This window comes from Erpetoichthys calabaricus, chromosome 12 (genome assembly GCF_900747795.2).
Source record: "Erpetoichthys calabaricus chromosome 12, fErpCal1.3, whole genome shotgun sequence".
Taxonomy (NCBI): domain Eukaryota; kingdom Metazoa; phylum Chordata; class Cladistia; order Polypteriformes; family Polypteridae; genus Erpetoichthys; species Erpetoichthys calabaricus.
The window spans coordinates 123,258,339-123,283,134 of record NC_041405.2 but is presented as its reverse complement, the minus strand read 5'-3'; the positions used below and the strand labels follow the sequence as shown (position 1 = coordinate 123,283,134).

At 37.7% G+C, this 24,796-nt stretch overlaps 1 protein-coding gene across 2 annotated transcripts in view; it reads left to right on the top strand.

The window, feature by feature from the left end:
- The window catches only part of klhl13 (kelch-like family member 13), a 178,235-nt gene that overhangs the window by 6,592 nt on the left and 146,847 nt on the right, over nt 1-24,796 (top strand). Inside the window, exon 2 of one of the 2 annotated variants that reach the window (XM_028816087.2) lies at nt 6,883-6,958. In XM_028816087.2, coding sequence (XP_028671920.1) covers nt 6,906-6,958 — 53 coding nt within the window. In that variant the 5' untranslated portion in view covers nt 6,883-6,905. Of the gene's footprint in view, nt 1-6,882; nt 6,971-24,796 lie in introns of both variants that reach the window. The other variant, XM_028816086.2, reaches the window with a different exon arrangement.

Sequence of the window (24,796 nt, the reverse complement as noted above, 5' to 3'; positions counted from 1 at the left end):
ATAATAATAAAATAATCCTGTTATGCTTTTCAGAATCAGTTCTCTAAAGTCTGAGTACTGTTTGCCCTAAATATCTATTTGGAGTGTCTGCTCTAGTAATTTGAGTTGCATTGAGGTGATCCTCACATCCATTGTTACAAATGCCAGTGGTATGGCGTCCAGCTGGGAACTTGTTGGTATCCCCCTCTATCCAGAGCCAGTGGTAAAATTTCATGGGAGGAGAGTGCCTGCTATTAATTCCAGAATAACGCTATAGGTAGGGGGTGATTCTTTCAAATCTAGCTGTGTGGAGGTGCCGGTGTGTTGTGTGTTTTATTAATTTAATTATTCTTAAATAGAATAATTGGCTTAGTGGCCTGAAACTACCTTGTATGTGTAGACATTGCTCTCTCAGTTATAAAAAATGCATAGGCATACTCAAAAGAACACAAACACTTTTTTTTTTTTTTTTTTTTTTTTGAATATTCATACAATACCAAACGTGTTTAACAGTTGATTAAACCGGCCGTTGCAGGCGTGTGTAGCTTGTGTAGAGTTATTTCAGTTTGGAATTGTTGGTGATGTTTGCTCTGAGGGCGTTGGAGAAGTATAGAGAAGGCCAGAAGGAGTTGCATTTCGTCTTTGTGGACCTGGAGAAAGCATATGACAGGGTGCCTCGAGAGGAGCTGTGGTATTGTATGAGGAAGTCGGGAGTGGCAGAGAAGTACGTAAGAGCTGTACAGGATATGTACGAAGGAAGTGTGACTGTGGTGAGGTCTGTGGTAGGAGTGACGGATGCATTCAAGGTGGAGGTGGGATTACAGTGTATCTGGAAAGTATTCACAGCGCATCACTTTTTCCACATTTTGTTATGTTACAGCCTTATTCCAAAATGGATTAAATTCATTTTTTTCCTCAGAATTCTGCACACAACACCCCATAATGACAACGTGAAAAAAGTTTACTTGAGGTTTTTGCAAATTTATTAAAAATAAAAAAATGAGAAATCACATGTACATAAGTATTCAAAGCCTTTGCTCAATACTTTGTCGATGCACCTTTGGCAGCAATTACAGCCTCAAGTCTTTTTGAATATGATGCCACAAGCTTGGCACACTTATCCTTGGCCAGTTTCGCCCATTCCTGTTTGCAGCGCCTCTCAAGCTCCATCAGGTTGGATGGGAAGCGTCGGTGCACAGCCATTTTAAGATCTCTCCAGAGATGTTCAATTGGATTCAAGTCTGGGCTCTGGCTGGGCCACTCAAGGACATTCACAGAGTTGTCCGGAAGACACTCCTTTGATATTTTGGCTGTGTGCGTAGGGTCGTTGTCCTGCTGAAAGATGAACCGTCGCCTCAGGTTCTGAGGTCAAGAGCTCTCTGGAGCAGGTTGTCTCTGTACATTGCTGCAGTCATCTTTCCCTTTATCTTGACTAGTCTCCCAGTTCCTGCCGCTGAAAAACATCCCCACAGCAGGATGCTGCCACCACCATGCTTCACTGTAGGGATGGTATTGGCCTGTTGATGAACGGTGCCTGGTTTCCTCCAAACGTGACGCCTGGCATTCACGCTAAAGAGTTCAATCTTTGTCTCATCAGACCAGAGAATTTTCTTTCTCATGGTCTGAGAGTCCTTCAGGTGCCTTTTGGCAAACTCCAGGCGGGCTGCCATGTGCCTTTTACTAAGGAGTGGCTTCAGTCTGGCCACTCTACCATACAGGCCGGATTGGTGGATTGCTGCAGAGATGGTTGTCCTTCTGGAAGGTTCTCCTCTCTCCACAGAGGACCTCTGGAGCTCTGACATAGTGACCATCGGGTTCTTGGTCACCTCCCTGACTAAGGCCCTTCTCCCCCGATCACTCAGTTTAGATGGCCGGCCAGCTCTAGGAAGAGTCCTGGTGGTTTCGAACTTCTTCCACTTACGGATGATGGAGGCCACTGTGCTCATTGGGACCTTCAAAGCAGCAGAAATTTTTCTGTAACCTTACCCAGATTTGTGCCTCGAGACAATCCTGTCTCAGTGGTCTACAGACAGTTCCTTTGACTTCATGCTTGGTTTGTGCTCTGACATGAACTGTGGGACCTTCTATAGACAGGTGTGTGCCTTTCCAAATCATGTCCAACCAACTGCATTTACCACAGGTGGACTCCAGTTAAGCTGCAGAAACATCTCAAGGATGATCAGGGGAAACAAGATGCACCTGAGCTCAATTTCGAGCTTCATGGCAAAGGCTGTGAATACTTGTGCTTTCTCAATTTTTTTATTTTTAATAAATTTGCAAAAATCTCAAGTAAACTTTTTCCACGTTGTCATTATGGGGTGTTGTGTGTAGAATTCTGAGGAAAAAAATGAATTTAATCCATTTTGGAATAAGGCTGTAACATAACAAAATGTGGAAAAAGTGATGCGCTGTGAATACTTTCCGGATGCACTGTACATCAGGGATCGGCTCCGAGTCCTTTCTTATTTGCAATGGTGACGGACAGGTTGACAGACGAGATTAGACAGGAGTCCCCGTTGACTATGATGTTTGCTGATGACCTTGTGATCTGTAGTGATAGTAGGGAACAGGTTGAGGAGACCCTGGAGAAGTGGAGATATGCTCTAGAGAGGAGAAGAATGAAGGTCAGTAGGAACAAGACAGAATACATTTGTGTAAATAAGAGGGAGGTCAGTGGAATGGTGAGGATGCAAGGAGTAGAGTTGGCTAAGGTGGACGAGTTTAAATACGTGGGATCAACAGTACAGAGTAATGGGGATTGTGGAAGAGAGGTGAAAAAGAGAGTGCAGGCAGGGTGGAATGGGTGGAGAAGAGTGTTAGGAGTGATTCGTGACAGATGGTTATCAGCAAGAGTGAAAGGGAAGGTCTACAGGACGGTAGTGATACCAGCTGTGTTATATGGGTTGGAGACGGTGGTACTGACCAGAAAGCAGCAGACAGAGCTGGAGGTGGCAGAGTTAAAGATGCTAAGATTTGCATTGGGTGTGACAAGGATGGATAGGATTAGAAATGAGTACATTAGAGGGTCAGCTCAGGTTGGACAGTTGGGAGACAAAGTCAGAGAGGCGAGATTGCATTGGTTTGGACATGTGCAGAGGAGAGATGCTGAGTATATTGGGAGAAGAATGCTAAGGATAGAGCTGCCAGGCAACAGAAAAAGAGGAAGGCCTAAGCGAAGGTTTATGGATGTGGTGAGAGTGGACATACAGGTGATGGGTGTAACAGAACAAGATGCAGAGGTAGAGAAAGATATGGAAAAAGATGATCCACTGTGGCAACCCCTAATGGGAGCAGCCGAAAGAAGAAGGTGATGTTTGCATAGTGCACCTCTAGAACCTGTGTATCAACAACTTAACTGATGGCAAATGTTAGAGTTGCTGACATATGAGAAGCATGTCCTTAAGTGTGACTATTAAACAAACTCTTTGGACACTCTTGCTGGCAGAAATATTTGGGACCCTTTTAATACACATGTTATCGCAATGGGGGGTTATTGGTCGCAGGTAAAGACATGCATCTGGTGCAGCTTACATTTGTTCACCTTGCACACCAAATAAAGACCAAGGTTCAGATGGGAAGCCTAATGCTCCAACACTGAAATTAAAACAATTTAAAGAAAAGTTAGGGTCATTTTGTATGAATACAGAGTAGCATAGATAAGAGTATCAAAAATGGTGGCTTTATAAATGTCAAACTGAAAAGGTTATCAGTATCCCACAGGTTTTCAAAATAAATAAAACTCCACTTTTGGGCCACTTTTTTATATGTCCATCTATGAAACTAGCATGTAAAATTTACGTGACCAGTGCTTGATGCTGTGCTGCTACAATTCCATATGGCAATGGCAAGAACTGAACTTTTCCACAGTACTATAGAGAGATGTATATTTTAAGATATTGAATTAGGTCTTGGCAAGTCTGATAAACTGAATGACATTTTATTGTGTTACGTATGTGTTTATGTGAATATATAGTTTTCGGTGAACTGTCTGTCTGTGAACCCTTTTGAATTATCTGGATTTCTCCATTAAAAATGTTGTTTGAAGTAACAATACTGGATAAACACAATCTGTTTAAATTGATAGTACACAAACCATTATACTTCCTCTTGTCAGAACTGATCACATTCTTGAAATATGCACAGGATCTATGCTGGAAAAAATATGTAAACCCTTTTATTTATTAACCAGTTGGACCTCCTTTAACAACTGTAAACCTCAACAATTGTTTCCTGTAGCTGCTGATCAGACTTGCACAATAGTTGGTGGGGGTCGGGGTACACTTTTTAAACAATTCTTCCACACACAACTGCTTCATTTCATTATTGTTTCTGGGAATCCTTACATAAGCAAGCACTTGTAAGTCTTGTTATAGCATCTCAATGGGGTTGGGGTCTGGACTGGAATGTAAATTTTCATCGGTTTAAGTTGTTCTGTTGTTGATTTACAGTACATGTGAGTTTTGGGTCATTGTCTTCAGGTGATGGATTGCACCCTGACATTGTCCTGTAAAATTTCCTCTTCCAATTTGACTTTATTGTTCTCTCTTTGTTAGCAAGCTGTCCAGGCCCCAAGGCAGCTGCCTTTTTACAGTTGGGGTATGCAGACTTTTAAACAATAGTCTCACTCTGTTGTGTCCTTCCATACATACTATTCTTAATCACTCTTTTCCTTGTAGTGGACACATGAACAGAAACTTTGCAAAAGTCAAAAGATTTTTGTGGGTTCTTGCTTTTAAGGTAGGGCTTTTTTTGTATCCTTCAGTATTACATCTGGTATTTTTCTGTGATTTTTGCTTTTGCACAGATTAGTAGACAGTTTCTGGATTGATAATTGCCCTGTCCTTAAAAAATGATTTTGTAGAAGTTTACAGCTTTGTACATCTCCATAGTGCTTCTAAGATCCTCTATATGTCTTTTGATCGGTGCATGGTTCACATGAAAAAATCCTTCTTAAGAGAAGCCATTCTCCAGAGCTTCAAATTTAACGTGGAATTGTGAATATCCTGCAGAAATGTAGTAATTCATGAAAATTCTGATACACAAATTTCCTGCACATATTTATTTGGTAAAACAGTCTTTCTTACTTGTTGAAAGAATAGTCAACGTATTTGAAGCTAGAGAATTTGGTAATTGGCAAGTGCACATCAGGAGCCGAAGATGTGTATCAAATGTCATTTGCTACTGCCAATGCTGAAAAATGCTAGAATCGTTATATTTTTGGAACTTTGGGTATTGATTGGTCCTGAAAGTATTGGTTCTGTAACCTTCGTCCTGAGGTGATAATGAATGACAATTTCAGAGTTCCTGTGGAAATCATGCTTTCCTATGAGTTTAGATAAACCATAAACTTGGTCACTGGGCATTGCAGGATTGTGTTTCATGAATGTTGTGTTTTTTATTTTTAATTGTAACTTTAAATGTTTAGACACCTTGCAAGCTATCTATTAATTAGTTGATTTGAGCTACAAAAATGTTCACAAGAAATTACTCCCGGCCCCCACCAAGGCAAATTGAAGAGCAAACAAAGATGTCTAATTATGCTACAAGGCCTGGATATCCTTGGCAGTTTTTATTTTAAACTACTAGGGGGCTCTGCCCCCTGCTCGCTTCGCTCGTCCACCCCTGGGTTTGGTTAACCGGATATACAATTTAAAGAGATTGTTATTTTCATTGGAATTGTAACCTATGCATTATTTTCACTTTTACTTTAAAACTTCAGTAAAAACAATATTTGGAATTAACTTTTCTTCAAGATCGCATTGAATTTTGATTCTGTGTTTGGACTTACATCGTGACAACGCAACGTATGACTGCCCGTGAGTGAATTTAGTTTCTTTATCTCTAATAAATTAGCCAACTTTTTCAAAAGTTTGTCCCTGCTTTTTCTTCTTCGCTTTAGTCGTTGATGTGTCTAGAATGTATAAAATTATTGCCCTGATAAAATTTATAAGAGCGGAGAGCACAGGAAGTGTGTCTTGACAAAAGCATTCACACAGAGAGGTTAGATGACCGTGGTCTTGTTTGAAAATGGTTGTAAATAGGGCGTGACTTGAAAGAATCTAATAGCAAAAGTCACCGTCTCACAGGATTTTCTTCCAGAGGTTGTAAGTATAGTGTGACTTGAAGGAATCTCATGTTAAAAGTCTCTGTCTCATGGGACTTCATTCTAAAACGTCTCTCAAAAATCATGTATCGTCCCAAGATTTTTTGTTTATTATAATAGAGAGACATGTTTTGACCTTGGCTATGACTGTCCTCTCTTTTGTGATGTTCCTTTAATCTCTGCCAGTCATTTTGATAAAGGTGGTTCACCAATACATGGGGCTCTAGGCAATATTTTTGTGGCTTGGCACCCCATCACAACCTCACAACAAATTCAAATATATCTGAAGCTGTGTAAAGGTGGAATAGTGGTTTATTGGTTAAAATTTTTTGTCTCAAGGGTCATGGAATCACTGGTATGATTCCCATATTCAGTTATTTGGTAGTTAGTGCTTGCACATTCTCACTGTGTTTGTGACTTTTCCTATAGGGAATTTTGTTTCCTGTTACCATAAAGACATTGTGTTTAGGTTATCTGACCTTTTTTAAGTTTTCTCTATGTAGGTGTATTCATCTGTGGGCCTTGTCAGATGCTATCCTCAATTATGCAGATCTGGATTAAACTGGGTTGAGAATGTTATGTTGTAAAAATGTTTAATTTTGTTTGAAATACTGTCCAAAATATAGGCCTGTCTGTAATTGAAAAATAAAATACAGTACTGTGTATGCAGTTTCTCCAACTGCATACTTATTGTATATGCAGTACAGAATATGTATTCTTAAAATTGTCATACATTTTTCTTGGGGGTGGGGGGGAGCATTAAGTGAAAGCAAAGCTAACAATAACCTTTATTTTGACAGGGGAAGTTATTTGTGTGGAAGGCATGGAGCACTCTCTGCATAGAGGGGAAATGATGTCTATTGGGCTGCACGACAGGTACTGTGCAATGTACGTGTCTTATTTTTTTTCTACTTTTGTAATATTAATGCTAAGTAGCTTTGATGTTATTGGAAAATATAGGGAGCAATTGCTAACTCATATGTAGGGAGGGTGGAAACGTTTCTACTAGTAAAGTTGCAACAAGAACTGAATCCATGCTATGATAATTTTTATTTGTATAGCACCTTATCCAAAACCCAAAGTCAGTTTACAAATTGAATAGCATTTTTGTAAAAATACTATATGATAAAACAAAATCTTTAAGATGCTACAATACAAATACAGAACAGTATAGTAAATTAATAACATCAAAATATACAGGTAAAATATGAAACAGTAAAATAGCCAAATAACATGTATATAGAGTGTGTAAAACTTGTAGGTCTTAAAAAAGCATTGAATATTGGGTGAGTTGATATGTTTTGAAATTAGACTTAAAAAGAAGGACTCGTGAAGTTGTGGAGACAATGAGGATTAGTGTTAAGGAAAAAATGAAGGAGTGTTTCACAGTTTGGACTCCCACAGTAGGCCATTTGAAGTAGGGAATACAGAGAAGACCAGTGCCATAAGACCTTAAAGAATGAGTTGGCGTATAAGGTTGAAGAAAAGCAGAAAGACAAGAAGGGGCAAGTCCATTAACTGCTTTGTATGCAAGTGTGAAGAGTTAAAATCGAATATGACTTGTTATAGTTAGCCAGTGTAACTGAAAAAGAATGGGAACAATAATTTCTTGGTATGAGTTGGAAGTCAGGCTACTGAGATTTGGAAGTATTGCAGTGTATTGGGAGATTTAACTGGGTGATCAGTATATAACAGTAATCCAGACATGATGTGGTGAATGCATTAATTATCTCCGTAATGGAGAAGCTAAATGAAGATGAAGAATGGGTGATATTATGTAGGTGATAGAACTCGGCTCTAATCACAAAGTTATTGTGCATCTGAAATGGGAGTGTATCTAAAGTAACACCAAAATTATGAAGTGTACTAGAGTGATTGACTGTAATACCTATCTGAGTTAAGAGAAAAATTACTAACATTGGAGAGAGCAGTTTTGGACTCTACCAACCTGATGTCAGTTTTATCCCAGAAGATAATTAGATGTCATCCAGTGCTTAATATCCTGACTGTAGTTAGTTAGAGAGGAACTTGGGAATTGATCAGAGAGATGAGTTTTTAGTATATTTGATTATCTTCTATCTAGGAATGAAACTGCAAATTACATTATGACCAGAGATGGCAGCCTTATAGCTGCCCTCCCAACCAGGAATGACACCAAGGAGGCTATAATATACAAAAGGATGTGGTGTGTTTATACAGTAATCTCTCCTCCATCGCGCGGGTTGCGTTCCAGACCCCCCCCCCCCCCCGCCGCGAAAGGTGAAAATCCGCGAAGTAGAAACCATATGTTTATATGGTTATTTTTATATTGTCATATTTGGATCACAGATTTGCACAGAAACACAGGAGGTTGTAGAGAGACAGGAACGTTATTCAAACACTGCAAACAAACATTTGTCTCTTTTTCAAAAGTTTAAACTGTGCTCCATGACAAGACAGAGATGACAGTTCCGTCTCACAATTAAAAGAATGCAAACATATGTTCCTCTTCGAGAGAGAGAGAGAGAGAGAGAGAGAGAAAAATTAATAGGGCTGTTTGGCTTTTAAGTATGCGAAGCACCTCCGGACAAAGTAGCTGCGAGGAAGGGAGCAAGCATTTTTTAGAGGAGCATCCGTATCCTCTAGGTCAGTATGCGAACAGCCCCTCTGCTCACACCCAGAGAGAGAGAGAAGCAAACAATCAAAAATCAATACGTGCTGTTTGATCTTTTAAGTATGCGAAGCACCATGCGGGAAGCATATCGCTTGCAAAGCAGCCACATGTAAGCCCAGCAAAGAAGGGAGCAGTGTGAAGGTAATCTTTCAGCGTTTTTTGAGGAGCGGCCATGTCCTCTAGGGGTGCGAACAGCCCCCATGCTCATAATATATTTGAGGAGTTTTATTTAATACATAATACGCGCTGTGGTTGGGTAGCTTCTCAGCCATCTGCCAATAGCGTCCCTTGTATGAAATCAACTGGACAAACCAACTGAGGAAGCGTGTACCAGAAATGAAAAGACCCATTGTCCGCAGAAATCTGCGAACCAGCAAAAAATCCGTGATATATATTTAAATATGCTTACATATAAAATCCGCGATAGAGTTAAGCCGCAAAAGCTATATTGCACTTCGACGAGGGATTACTGTAATACTTTTTTCCTCAACTAAAAATGCTTACAAGTGTGGGGATCACAAGAAGAACCAAGTACAGCCGTGCTGTTTCTCTGGACCTCAACTCTTTGTACCGTGTCAGATGGTTCATCCGTTTTCCTGCAGTGCTCTGCATCAGCAACTCTCCTGTCACCTTCAGTCCCTTTCCCTCTCCTCCTTCTCTCTCATCCAAATCCCCCCACTTACTGGCCTCACTTCTTTATGTCAGTGAACCTTTGCCAAATTCTCCTCCCAACACCATAGTCAGGAGACCAATGGCACTCGTATGTTTTGCATTCCCTCAAAATGGTTATTTTCAGCACCATCCCCAGAATTATATCCATATTAATAAATGACGTTTGGAATTCTTGTTTTTTATTTTTTTATTTTTTTCCAATTTTTTGCTGCTCCCTCCCTGCACCCCAAGCTCAAGTTCATAATTAAAGTGTTGGAACCCTTTTAATAGCTTCTTGACCTCCTTAAAAGTACAGCAGATGCCCATATACTGTATCCCCAACAAAAGCCCTTTCTTATAATAATGGTTTGTGACTTGTTGGAATTGCTTAAGTATATAACATAAATAGCAGTTTGAATTCTCTGACCTAGCACTTATGCAGATGTGGTTAGATGATGTTTGCCAGTGAAGTGATTTTACCCTTACTATTTAGTGGAAAAAGGTTGGAATAAACCAAGTATAATGACTTATCGGGATGTCCGATAAGTTCACATCAGTTTGTAGCAATTTGTAATTTGAGGGGAGAAGTTGAGTGAAATGGTTGTTTTACAGTATGTGACAAAGACAACAATAACATCCATTCTAATGATTTTCCATACTGATATCAACAAGACTCTTGTAATATTTTTGCAGAATTTTTAAAAATGTTTTTCCTTTTTCCACTTAAAACAGAAATTGTAGAAAGAGAATGAGAACTCCAATACTAGTATTACAATGTGAGTTAATGCTTACAAGCAGCACCATAGGCGGTAGTCTTGAACTAGGTGAAGGTCAATTAGGGGCACCAGCAAGGCTCTGTACTGGACAGTAGGAAAGGAAATAAGCGGATTGGCTGGAAATTAGTTAGCATTAGAGAGCTAGGAAAGTATTAATGGAGCTATAGAGAAATAACTAGTTTTGTGTCTGCCAAGAAAGAAATTGGTAGAAATTATTGCTAAAAAGCTAAACAAATGCCCGTTGGCAAGTCCTATCAATTAAATCACAAATTGACAAAAAACTCCTTACCCCAAAGTTTTAAATGTTCCTGTGGTTCACAAACATCTTCTTATACTTGGAATTTCAAAGAATTGTAGAAGCCAGCTCCACAATTCTTGAAATGAATATTGCTAACAAAGCAAAAATCATATACAGACTGTACCACATTATGTACAAGCTCCAGTCATCAAGGTAACAAAGAAAACTCATATTTAGCTTAGCTTAACAGATATATTGGGTGTGTACTGCATGCTGAAAGTAAATGTCTTTGGAGATTGAAGAGCTTGTACTTTTGTGTGCTTTAGTATGAACAAGTTTAATTGTGATATATTTTTCATGGTATCTTAGCCTATATTACAAATGCACTTCCAGCTTACCATTGCTCATGTTGCAGCCCCATTTTCGTCTACTCACAGGTGTTTAAGTTGGAAATTTCAGAGCCCTCACCAGCATGTTTAACTGACAAGTAGGGCAGATGGAATGGCATCTGGAAATACTTTTTCTTTGTGGTGAAAGGGGAGAGAAAAACAGAAGGTACATGTAAGCCTCCGCATGCAAGAATTTCAAGCAAAAAAATTAGGTATAATTTTTCTAAGTTATGGATATATAAATATAAACCTGTAAAGTGTTGTTTTTGAAGTAGTGATGTGACATTTATTTTTTTTGTACATGTTTTAATGTTATATGTAGTTAGTTTATGAAACACTGCGCTAAATGTTTAACTATTGGTGGGTCGAGGACAACCATGTGGTGACCCAACAAAAACATGTACAAGTGTGAATTTTGTCGTGACTGATACACCACCCTCTCTTTAGCATGTGAAATAATCCCATTAACTCAACAGTTCCATTTCTAGAATGCAAAAATATAATAAAATCTTACCACATCATTTCCTTGTCACAACCAGTGGAACAATTAAACTGAGATGATTGAGGGCTAAAACACATATAAGAAATTGGACAAAGGAGGGAATATTAGACAAAATTGTGTGGTGAGGGAACTGTTGCGCTAGTTTGAAGTGATAAAATGAAAATAACTGATGTGGCACACGAATGGGACAATTTTCAGAGTATTATGAAGGGTGGGTGAATAGGATTGGGGAGTATGTGTTGTATACTAAAAACACTTTCAGTGGTCATGGTCAATACTCTTTCATAGCAGAGGTGGCAAGGAAGAATTCCATATCACCACACTATTCTAAAGTGCTTGAATAAATTTGTCTGCTGGTACTATGAAGGACAAGAAAGTACTTCACTAAGTTGGTGATTACATACTGTATACCTTAAAAACCCTTTATTTAAAAAAACAAGTGCTGCACACTTAGAAGCTAGCAAATGTCCCATTTAAATGTTAAAAAAAGTGATTCAGCTGATCCTAGTAACTACAGGTTAAACTGATGTAAGTAATTATTAAAGAAATTATTAGAAAAAATATTTTAATGCACATAATAACTTAAGATAATAACATAATTCTGAAAACCAATTAGTACAGTGGAATCTAGCTACTCCTTTAAAATATGTTAATGAACCAAAATCCAGAGGAACCGATAAATGGATTTGAGGTTAAATGCCTCACAAATATTCTTCATACTGAGAACCATATACAGTATATACTGTATATGTGTATGTGTGTGTGTATATATAATATATATACACAGTACTGTGCAAAAGTTTTAGGCAGGTGTGAAAAAATGCTGTAAACAAAGAATGCTTTCAGAAATATAAATAATCATTGTTTATTATTATCAATTTACAAAATGCAAAGTGAGCAAACAAAAGAAAAATCTAAATCAAATCAATATTTGGTGTTACTACCTTTTGCCTTCAAACCAGCATCAATTCTTATAGGTACACTTGCACAAAGTCAGGGATTTTGTAGGATTCTAGTCAGGTGTATGATCAACCAATTCTACCAAGCAGGTGCTAATGATCATCAATGTCACACACAGGTTGAAACACAGTCATTAACTGAAAAGAAACAGCTGTGTAGGAGGCTTAAAACTGGGTGAGGAACAGCCAAACTCTGCTACCAAGGTGAGGTTGAGGAAGACAGTTTCATGTCATGGCAAGATTGAGCACAGCAACAAGACATAAGGTAGTTATACTGCATCAGCAAGGTCTCTCCCAGACAAAGATTTCAAAGCAGACTGGGGCTTCAAGATGTGTTGTTCAAGCTCTTTTGAAGAAACACAAAGAAGCGGGCAACGTTGAGGATCATAGACGCAGTGGTTGGCCAAGGAAACTTAGTGCAGCAGATGAAAGACACATCAAGCTTATTACCCTTCGAAATCGGAAGATGTCCAGCAGTACCATCAGCTCAGAACTGGCAGAAACCAGTGGGATCCAGGTACAGCCATCTACTGTTCATGGAGAGTTGCAGCCAAAAAGCCATACCTCCGACGTGGAAACAAGGCCAAGCGACTCAAGTATGCACGAAAACATAGGAACTGGGGTGCAGAAAAATGGCAGCAGGTGCTCTGGACTGATAAGTCAAAATTTGAAATATTTGGCTGTAGCAGAAGGCAGTTTGTTCGTCAAAGGGCTGGAGAGCGGTACAAAAATGAGTGTCTGCCCGCAACAGTGAAGCATGGTGGAGGTTCCTTGAACGCTTGGGGCTGCATTTCTGCAAATGGAGTTGGAGATTTGGTCAGGATTAATGGTGTTCTCAATGCTGAGAAATACAGGCAGAAACTTATCCATCATGCAATACCATCAGGGAGGCGTATGATTGGCCCCAAATTTATTCTGCAGCAGGATAACAACCCCAAACATACAGCCAAAGTCATTAAGAACTATCTTCAGCGTAAAGAAGAACAAGAAGTCCTGGAAGTGATGGTATGACCCCCACAGAGCCCTGATCTCAACATCATCGAGTGTGTCTGGGATTACATGAAGAGACAGAAGGATGTGAGGAAGCCTACATCCACAGAAGATCTGTGGTTAGTTCTCCAAGATGTTTGAAACAACCTACCAGCTGAGTTCCTTCAAAAACTGTGCAAGTGTACATAGAAGAATTGATGCTGTTTTGAACGCAAAGGGTGGTCACACCAAATATTGATTTTGATTTAGATTTCTTTTGTTCATTCACTGCATTTTGTTGATTGATGAAAATAAATGATTAACACTTCTGTTTTTGAAAGCATTCTTTGTTTACAGTATTTTTTCACACCTGCCTAAAACTTTTGCACAGTACTGTGTGTGTGTGTGTGTGTGTGTGTGTGTGTGTGTGTGTGTGTGTGTGTGTGTGTGTGTGTGTGTGTGTGTGTGTGTGTGTATGTGTATATATATATATATATATATATATGCAGAGTAAAATGGCAAGTTCGTTGCTGGATAATAGTAGTTTGGGGACCTTCAAAACGTGACAAGATGATATTTTGCAAAAAGTAGGTGCACAGGAATTCATGAGCTTTACTGTGTTGAACACCTGGTGGTTGTTAAAATTGTATTTTGTTGTAACATCCTATGGGGAAAGATAAAAATGAATTATGTACACTAAATAAATTATGTACAGCAGCATATGCAAGTTCTCTCCTGACAAATAGTGCTGCCTACCAGGAGCTAGAATTTCATACCTCTCACTAAATTCAGGGGAAGGCCACATCAGTTATTTATTGTGATTTTTCTTTCAACACCAGGATACATGTTTCACCTTCAAACCTTAACTTCACTAGTAGTGAGACATAGAGACAAGATGATTTCATTTTTCTTAGTGGCTACTTTTTTAAATGAGTAACAGCTCTTTTATAGACCACACAGACTGTATAAGCAAGAAGAAGCATTGTTTCTGGGGTAAGGGACTTTAACAAAGTACACAAATAGTAAGACTAGACTGCATGGAGAAAAACTGATAAGTGGTGAAAAAAATACACTTAACATATGTAAAACTAAAATACCTTTTAGTCTATTAAGTAAAAGAAGAATATAAAGGTATAAAATGAATAACCTAAGAGCAATTCTTTTGAGATTATGATATGGTTTAAAAACTGTAAATTCTATAGTACCTATTTTGAACACTGTCCGTTAGGAAAGTGACACAAACTGACAAATCTGAAATCCAGTTAATTGGAGATGACCACAGTTGTCAGAGTTGATGAATTAAGATCAGTAAAAAGGAAAGGAGTGTATTTGCAGGAATAATTAAACATTCTCAAAACTATGTTGCTTTAGTTAAACAACAATTGGGATTTAAAAGAAGCCAATATGTAAATTTAGCCTGCATACAGTCATTTTGAGACTGTAGAATTTGGCTTAGAGGCACATTTCACTTTTGTACAAGGCAGAATATCCTGTGGAATAACGCACCTTATAATTGTTTGCTCTGTGAAAGATGCAGTGATAAAAAAGTAATTGTTGTGGATAATGGATTTAAAACTTTTCCAGTTTTGAGTTAACCTGTGCCCCTGTATCCATTACTTTTTTTTTTTTTTTTTTTTTTTTTTTCCTTTTAAAAAAAATAGTACACATTTTAAATAAAGTACAATATAAAGGTGAGAAAAGGTGTTGGGAGTAGCCTTCTCTTGAAATAAGAAAAATCCTGATAGTGATGCCATAGTCTGTCATGTTTCTTTTCCTGCCTGTGTCTGTCATACTTTAACTGTAGTGCAGTGTGATCAAATAAATCATTCCACTTCCTAATTCTCCTGTGCCGTATTTTTCCCTTGTTGACCAGTCAATAAAGCCAATGACTCTCTCCAACTTTAGTTTTTTGAATAACTAAAGAAGCAAGAATAACGATATTCCATATAAAAGTAGAATTAAGAGTCCCGGAATTGTCCAGGAATTGAAGATGCAGTCAAAAAAATATAAGCAGATACAAATTTTTCCTACATATTGCTTTATGCACAGCAAAGAAAACTAAAAAATAAATAACAAGGTACAGTGTGTTAAAACATTTTGTTACAGTGAAATAAAATGTCAGTACCCTTGTAGTCTCATGTTCTTTTACTTTTTATGGACTACCCCAATTTAATACAGGGCTTAAGAAATACCAGGAAGTTTAAAATAATATATTTTTTTACTGTGTACATCTTTTTGAAAAGAAGCCATTGACTCTGTCACAAAAGCAGTGTATATGAAGAATATGGATACTTTTCTTGATACAACAAGAAGTTGCACCTTTTTGGCATACTTTATTTTTATACTTATGAGCTTACTTTTCTGTGTAGTAAGGTTTTCATTTGTCTTTGAATGTTAAAAATGCATCGCACATTGTGGAAACTGTCACTAGAAAACAAGATAGTCATTGTACAGGAAAATATAAGGATGAATTGTAGCCAGGCACAGTGTGTAGATGGTTGCTGATGTCAATGTCTCTAGGAGCTGATTATCAATGCTTGTCTTTGTTATATAGAATCAGTATTTAGCTTGTTCTCATAATGTTGAAGTAACCTTTTTTTTTTTTTTTTTTTTTTTTTTTTTTAGAACAACTGTTCTCTGTGCCAGTGTTTTTTGTACAAGTAAAGGCAAAACTATGAGAAACAAAGTATTTTTTTAACCTTGGGAAGCTAGTTTTAACTGGTGTTTTGGAAAGCTGATATGTTTGAAATACTATGTTAAAATTCTGAAAGCAATCTGATTTTTTTTTTTTTTTTTTTTTTTTAATGTTGTAAAATTTGTTTACTTTTTTATTTCTCACTTTGCATAGATTTTACAAGAATTCATAGTTTTGAGAATAAAATATAAGACCATCTACATACTGTATTTTTTGTTTTTGATAGTTTAACGATAGTACTTTCTTAGCAGATGTCCAGCAAAGGTTTCATTGCTTTGAATTAGGGCATTTTATGTTGGTCTTCTGTAAAATTTAATTTCCCTTTGGTGACAAATCTAATCTAATTAAAATGAAGCAGACTAGTTTAATGGAAACACCAGTTTGAACCTTTTAATAAGTAGCACTGAAGCATTGTCACAATGGAAGGACAAACAATAGCAACCTGCCAACAATAATTGAAGAGTAACTTTGTCTGCCAAAGTAGCTACTTTTTTGTTCAACTTGAGAACTGAAGATGCTGTGGTTTCCATTGGCAGACTTGAGGGGCACTATTATGGTAAGGTGCTGACACAATTCTTGGTGGGGGGGTATCTTAAGCATTAATAAATACCACAGACTGCACTATGACTTAAAGATAGCTACCTCTGGTTGTCTCATACATTTTTGTTTGTCAAAACAGTCAAGAATTTTATAATATGACAATATTTCATAATATGATAATAAGAGCTATAACAGTTATTTTTATATAAAATAAATTGGCAATATTTTGAATTGTCACACTTAATAAGGTTATTTGCATTGATTTTTAGGATTTGTAATTTAAAATTGTCAGTCATCCTGAGTTATTACTTGGTGTTAACCATGGGCATGTATAGGGTATTAGATATAATTTCTGTTTTTAACTGATAAGTTTTATGTTTCACTTTTTATTTTTATTTTTATTTTTTTTTTGGAGGGGGGGGGGGGGGATAGGGTTATCAAATTGAATGTTGCTATTTGAATATAATTCAAATTTATATAAAAAAAGTGGTTTTCAAAGTGAAAAGCTGATATCTGATTATAAAGAGTGGTTGTTTTAGTATCCTGTTATTCTATACAACTCATTTCCACAATCACCCTTTCATAATTTTGAATGGATAAATTGTTATCTTCATTAGTAAAATTTATAGCCAGACCCCTTTAAAACATAGTATTGTTTTTCCTATCCCATTACTCTGCACTTTAATCTACAAGTGTACTTGGAGTACTTTTTGTATATGCTTTCCTGTACCCTAAAGTATTGTTTTGCATCTGACTCTTAAACCGGAGGTCATTGACTAAAGTTTAATGCTAAGACCTTATTATTAATGCAAATGGAAAATAACTTATAATTCTGATATTCCTTTTATTGCAATGGTTTAAAACCCCAACCTCAACACTCTGTGACCCACAATTAGTCTCTGCTTTGCATGTGTGCTGGTTTGACACATTACTGTAATAAAGGTGTCCTGAATATTTTAAGTATTGCTGCATCTGTAAAAGAGAAAAAAATAAAGCTGATTGTGTGGACCCTGACTTGATACTGTGACAATCCTTTTTTTTCTGGATGAGTTCACATGTGCCGAGTGGCTTTTTATTCTGAATGTCGCAATATAAATGGTATCCTTCCACTGCTCATTGCACACTTCCAAAATAATAATAGTCTGCCTTCGAAGGTATAACTGATAATTAGTCAACTGAGTGATCATACACACCTTCCCACAGAAGATGCATATACAGATACACATGTACATATCCTTATGTACCAGAGTTCAAAAGTTTGGAATTTCCAAGTTTTCATGGTTTTGATAGAAATTATACCTTTTTTTTATATATATATATATATATATATATATATATATAAGGGTAACATTAAGTTGAACTAAAAATACAGCCAAGACATTACTAGTGTTTCTAATTATGCTTGAAATGGCTGGTTCCAAACTTTTGAATTCTAGGAATGTATTCATGTAAATGTATATATTATTGTAAATGTATAATTTATTATATATTGTATAATTATGTATTTATTATTATAATATTTCTACATTTTTGAAGCACATTGTGCATTGCTGCTATTCTGCTCAAAGACTGGTAGAGGACCTGGAGATGAAATACAGTCAAAACCGCCAAGACAAAACCTTTTGCACCAATGCCCATTTGCTAATCAGAATTCAAATTCAGAGGAAATGCAGAAAGTTCAGAAACCAGAAAGTCAAGAAAGTAATTTGTACTACGTTAATTTTGAGTTTTCTATCCAAAATCTTGGATACAAATTAATCGTTGCATTGTTTTTAAGGGGTTGTGTTGATGATGTAAGATGCTACCTCTTCTGGAACCACATTCTTTGGCAGCTGGGAGCAGCATACCATTAATCGAAATAACATGGCAGAGCCCATATGAAAAACAAAATAATGTTGTGGCACCATGAATTAAATATGATTAGGTATATTATACTGTAAAATAACTGCACAGAAATTTACCCAACATAAAGAAACCCATATTGCTACATGTTCTTGCGCATTGACAGTTTATTTCTCTTAGAAATAATTTTTCAAAGTGGACATCTCATACCAGCTGCATGGAGTTCAGTCAGGTGAAATAGAGCAGAAGTGGAAAATAATGTTTCTACTCATGAAACTGCGTACAAACATTAAGCGATTTTCCACTGGTGAAAAGGATTCCAGTAGTAAGACGGGTATGAAATGGAATTATTCAGCACAGACCACTCCAGGAGACTCCACTTGTGTGGAATATGTACTTTTTTTTTTTTTTTTTTTCTCCTTTCTTCTGACCATAAGGATGTGTGCCGCCATTAAGCAAATTTTAAATAGCCCCAAAACTTTTTTCAAATTAAGTATTTAGTTACTGAATAGTAGCTTACTACTACTACCTGAATATGTAATTAGCTGAACATTTACATCTGTAGCATGTTTTTAATGTTGCAGGGATCTTTATTCATAGTCAATTAATGTGTACATTACTATCAAACATTTTTTTAATTATGAAAAAATGCTGAGATTTAACCATAATCTTTATATAACTATATATATATATATATATATATATATATATATATATATATATATATATATATATATATATATATATATATATATATATATATATATATATATATATATATATATATATATATATATATATAATATAGTCACACACGTGCGAGTAGAAGGCAGTCAAAGAGCCTAAAGGTGACTGAACTATTGCGAGATATGGGTGTCACGTGGTACTTACCTGGATCTCTTCTCTCTACAGAAAACCCGAAGAAAAATAATGGCCTCCACTTCCGGGTATCAAAATGGCCGCGAATATGTCACTTCCGGCCATCGTCAATGACATCACTTCTGGCTCCTATTTAATATTTGGACAGAGACAACTTTTTTCTAATTTTGGTTCTGTACATTACCACAATGAATTTTAAATGAAACAACTCAGATGCAGTTGAAGTGCAGACTTTCAGCTTTAATTCAGTGGGGTGAACAAAATGATTGCATAAAAATGTGAGGCAACTAAAGAATTTTTTTAACACAATCCCTTCATTTCAGGGGCTCAAAAGTAATTGGACAAATTAAATAACTGGAAATAAAATGTTCATTTCTAATACTTGGTTGAAAACCCTTTGCTGGCAATGACAGCCTGAAGTCTTGAACTCATGGACCTCACCAGATGCTGGGTTTCCTCCTTTTTCATGCTCTGCCAGGTCTTTACTGCAGCGGCTTTCAGTTGCTGTTTATTTGTGGGCCTTTCTGTCTGAAGTTTAGTCTTAAACAAGTGAAATACATGCTCAATTGGGTTAAGATCAGGTGACTGACTTGACCATTCAAGATTTTTCCACTTCTTTGCTTTAATAAACTCCTGGGTTGCTTTGGCTGAATGTTTTGGGTCATTGTCCATCTGTATCATGAAACGCCACTCAATCAATTTGACTGCATTTAGCTGGATTGGAGCAGACAGTACGTCTCTGAACACCTCAGACTTCATTCGGCTGCTTCTGTCCTGTGTCACATCATCAATAAACACTAGTGTCCCAGTGCCACTGGCAGCCATGCACGTTCAAGCCATCACACTGCCTCCACCGTGTTTTACAGATGATGTGGTATGCTTTGGATAATGAGCTGTTCCACGCATTCTCCATACTTTTTTCTTGCCATCATTCTGGTAGAGGTTGATCTTGGTTTCATCTGTCCAATGAATGTTTTTCCAGAACTGTGCTGGCTTTTTTAGATGTTCTTTAGCAAAGTCCAATATAGCCTTTCTATTCTTGAGGCTTATGAGTGGCTTGCACCTTGCAGTGCACCCTCTGCATTTACTTTCATACAGTCTTCTCTTTATGGTAGACTTGGATATCAATACGCCTACCCCCTGGAGAGTGTTGTTCACATGGTTGGCTGTTGTGAAGGGGTTTCTCTTCACCATGGAAATGATTCTGTGAGCATCCACCACTGTTATCTTCCGTAGACGTCCAGGTCTTTTTGCGTTGCTGAGTTCACCAGTGCTTGCTTTCTTTCTCAGGATGTACCAAACTATAGATTTAGCCACTCGTAATATTGTAGCAATTTCTCGGATGGGTTTTTTCTGTTTTCGCAGCTTAAGGATGGCTTCTTTCACCTGCATGGAGAGCTCCTTTGACCGCATGTTGTCTGTTCACAGCAAAATCTTCCACATGCAAGCACTACACCTCAGATCAACTCCAGGCCTCTTATTTGCTTAATTGACAATGACAGACGTGCCCACACCTGCCCATGAAATAGCCTTTGAGTCAATTGTCCAATTACTTTTGAGCCCCTGAAATGAAGGGATTGTGTTAAAAAAAAATGCTTTAGTTGCCTCACATTTTTATGCAATCGTTTTGTTCACCCCACTGAATTAAAGCTGAAAGTCTGCACTTCAACTGCATCTGAGTTGTTTCATTTAAAATTCATTGTGGTAATGTACAGAACCAAAATTAGAAAAAAGTTGTCTCTGTCCAAATATTTATGGACAGAGACATATATACTACCGGTCAAAAGCTTTAGAACACCTCAGTTTTTTCCTTTATACATCTCAGTTGTTCTACCCTTCACTTTGGCTTGCAGAGACTCTATCTTCGAGTAGTCGGAATGAGGAGTGGGGATGGTACAAGACAACAAGGCCTGAGTGCACACCCAGAAAACCCAGGTGTTAGATCTACCCAGGCCTCTGCTCTTTGATTGCTGCAAACTCCAAGGGACAAACATTTCTCTTTAATAGTTGCGCCTGAATTTCCTCTAGGAGTATGGAAAGCTCCACGCTTCTCACTCTTCACTTTAATACATCAATTTAACGCATATGGTATTGGCACCTATGTACAGTACATCAACTATAAGCACTGCTTTACGTGTACATTCACATATGTGGACCAGTAGTTTCTGAGACAGTTTATATCAACAGATTACAAGGTTACTAAACAGCCAGTCATAAGAACTTAAGTATGTGTATATTGTATATAAATGTACATTATATATTGCATTATAAGAATGCTGTTTAGATTTTTTTGGAATTGCATTATTGTTGCTATTCTGAGGAGACCTACAAGTAAGAAATTCATTGTACTATGTGCACTTGGTGATGAACTTAAAGAAAAATCTTGCCATAACTGCTAGAAACATTCAAAATATCAACTGCAACCATCACGAGCTGAAGAAAACTACACCCCTAGGGATGAAAGGTTGCTGTGGAGGGAGGACGGGAAATGATGTGGGAAACACTGACAGACTTCTTTTAAAATAACAGAATTTCACATTTTCTCAAAAATGGCACAAATACGCTGTTTTACAGCATTTGTGTAATCTGAATACATTGATTGATATTCAAACATTGTTAGCTTAAAATAAAATTATTGCTCTTGGTTTGCTTTATGTTGAGGTTATGCCTTTTGAACCACATTTTAAAATGCAAATAAATACATTGTATTTTATTAGGTTTATAAAAATACTTTTAAAACACAAATTTCCGTGGAAAATTAGTGTACAGTGCATCCGAAAAGTATTCACAGTGCATCACTTTTTCCACATTTTGTTATGTTACAGCCTTATTCCAAAATGGATTAAATTCATTTTTTTCCTCAGAATTCTACACACAGCACCCCATAATAACAATGTGAAAAAAAGTTTACTTGAGGTTTTTGCAAATTTATTAAAAATAAAAAAATTGAGAAAGCACATGTACATAAGTATTCACAGCCTTTGCCATGAAGCTCAAAATTGAGCTCGGGTGCATCCTGATTCCCCTGATCATCCTTGAGATGTTTCTGCCGCTTAATTGGAGTCCACCAGTGGTAAATTCAGTTGATTGGACATGATTTGGAAAGGCACACACCTGTCTATAGAAGGTCCCACAATTGACAGTTCATGTCAGAGCACAAACCAAGTATGAAGTCAAAGGAATTGTCTGTAGACCACTGAGACAGGATTGTCACAAGGCACAAATCTGGGGAAGGTTATAGAAAAATTTCTGCTGCTTTGAAGGTCACGATGAACACAGTGGCCTCCATCATCCGTAAGTGGAAGAAGTTCGAAACCACCAGGACTCTTCCTAGAGCTGGCCGGCCATCTAAACTGACCGATCGGGGAAGAAGGGCCTTGGTCAGGGAGGTGACCAAGAACCCGATGGTCACTCTGTCAGAGCTCCAGAGGTCCTCTGTGGAGAGAGGAGAACCTTCCAGAAGGACAACCATCTCTGCAGCAATCCACCAATCAGGCCTGTATGGTAGAGTGGCCAGACAGAAGCCACTCCTTAGTAAAAGGCACATGGCAGCCCACCTGGAGTTTGCCAAAAGGCACCTGAAGGACTCTCAGACCATGAGAAAGAAAATTCTCTGGTCTGATGAGACAAAGATTGAACTCTTGAGCGGTGCTTGGTTTCCTCCAAACGTGACGCCTGGCATTCACGCTAATCAACAGGCCAATACCATCCCTACAGTGAAGCATGGTGGTGGCAGCGTCACGCTGTGGGGATGTATTTCAGCAGCAGGGACTGGGAGACTAGTCAGGATAAAAGGAAAGATGACTGCAGCAATGTACAGAGACATCCTGGATGAAAACCTGCTCCATAGCGCTCTTGACCTCAGACTGGGGCGACGGTTCATCTTTCAGCAGGACAACAACCCTACGCACACAGCCAAGATATCAAAGGAGTGGCTTCAGGACAACTCTGTGAATGTCCTTGAGTGGCCCAGCCAGAGCCCAGACTTGAATCTGATTGAACATCTCTGAAGAGATCTTAAAATGGCTGTGCACCGACGCTTCCCATCCAACCTGATGGAGCTTGAGAGGTGCTGCAAAGAGGAATGGACGAAACTGGCCAAGGATAGGTGTGCCAAGCTTGTGGCATCATATTCAAAAAGACTTGACGCTGTAATTGCTGCCAAAGGTGCATCTACAAAGTATTGAGCAAAGGCTGTGAATACTTATGTACATGTGATTTCTCAGTTTTTTTATGTTTAATTTGCAAAAACCTCAAGTAAACTTTTTTCACGATGTCATTATGGGGTGTTGTGTGTAGAATTCTGAGGGGAAAAAAATGAATTTAATTCATTTTGGAGTAAGGCTGTAACATAACAAAATGTGGAAAAAGTGATGCGCTGTGAATACTTTCCGGATGCACTACCATGATTTGTGAAAAAAAATTTTGACTTGACTGAAAAATTCTAAACTTTGTCCTTTTAATAACTTCAAAATTCTTTTATTTTGCTGGATATTTATCCATCTACTGGCACATTTTCAGTATTGTATTTTGAGAAAACCTCTGTTCCATTTCATTGTGAAAAGGATGAATTATCCCCTGTGGCACTTATTGTACTTTGTTTATAATGGATGTTTCTGTTTAAAACAGAATCCTTAATTTCCCTAGGCACTTAAAAAAAAAAAAAAAAAAAAATTGTTTATTTTTATATGCTTTATAAAAGGCTGCAATGAACATTACTTTTCTGCTCTTCATTGATATTTTGGACTAAACATTTAGAATGTTTTAGAGATGGCAAAAATAAAACGTAATTTATTTGTATATATTTTTGCAAACCATTATAATTTAAGTTTGTAGAATTTTTTTTTTTTTTTTTAAGTTGTCAGCAGTCACATAATCTAAGTGCCATCAGCCTATGGCCAGATTTATCTTGATTGTGTTGAGTTCTGTAATATCATCCATCCATCCATCCATCCATTTGCCAACCTGTTGAATCCGAACACAGGGTCATGGGAGTCTGCTGGAGGCAATCCCAGCCAACACAGGGTGCAAGGCAGGAACCAAACCCACGCAGGGTGCCAACCCACCGCAGGACACACACACACACACACACACACCAAGCACACACTCTGGACAATTTAGGATTGCCAGTCCACGTAACATGCATGTCTTTGGACTGTGGGAGGAAACCGGAGCACCCGGAGGAAAGCCACGCAGACACGGGGAGAACATGCAAACTCCACACAGGGAGGACCCGGGAAGTGAACCCGAGTCTCCTATCTGCAAGACAGCAGCTACCCACTGCAACCACCGTGCCGCTCCTCTGTAATATCAGTGCAAGGTTAAATTATGGCCATATGTTTTCCTGATGTTGGACATGCAGTTTCATTCTGCTGCATCAACTCTTCCACTTTTTGTTGTGTTTATTGCTTCAGAATTGCATACAGGTGTGTGTGTGTACTTTTTTTTTTTCTTTTCATTTTATAACTACCCCAGGCTTCACAACTGAGTCAAAAATGTGTTTATTGGTGTGGAATGAAAAAAATTCAGAAATAAATAAACTGAAAAATGTAAATGAGTAAGTTACTCTTTGAGCAAGGAAATAGTTTATGTAATCACTCATTGCTTAATGAAGTATGTTC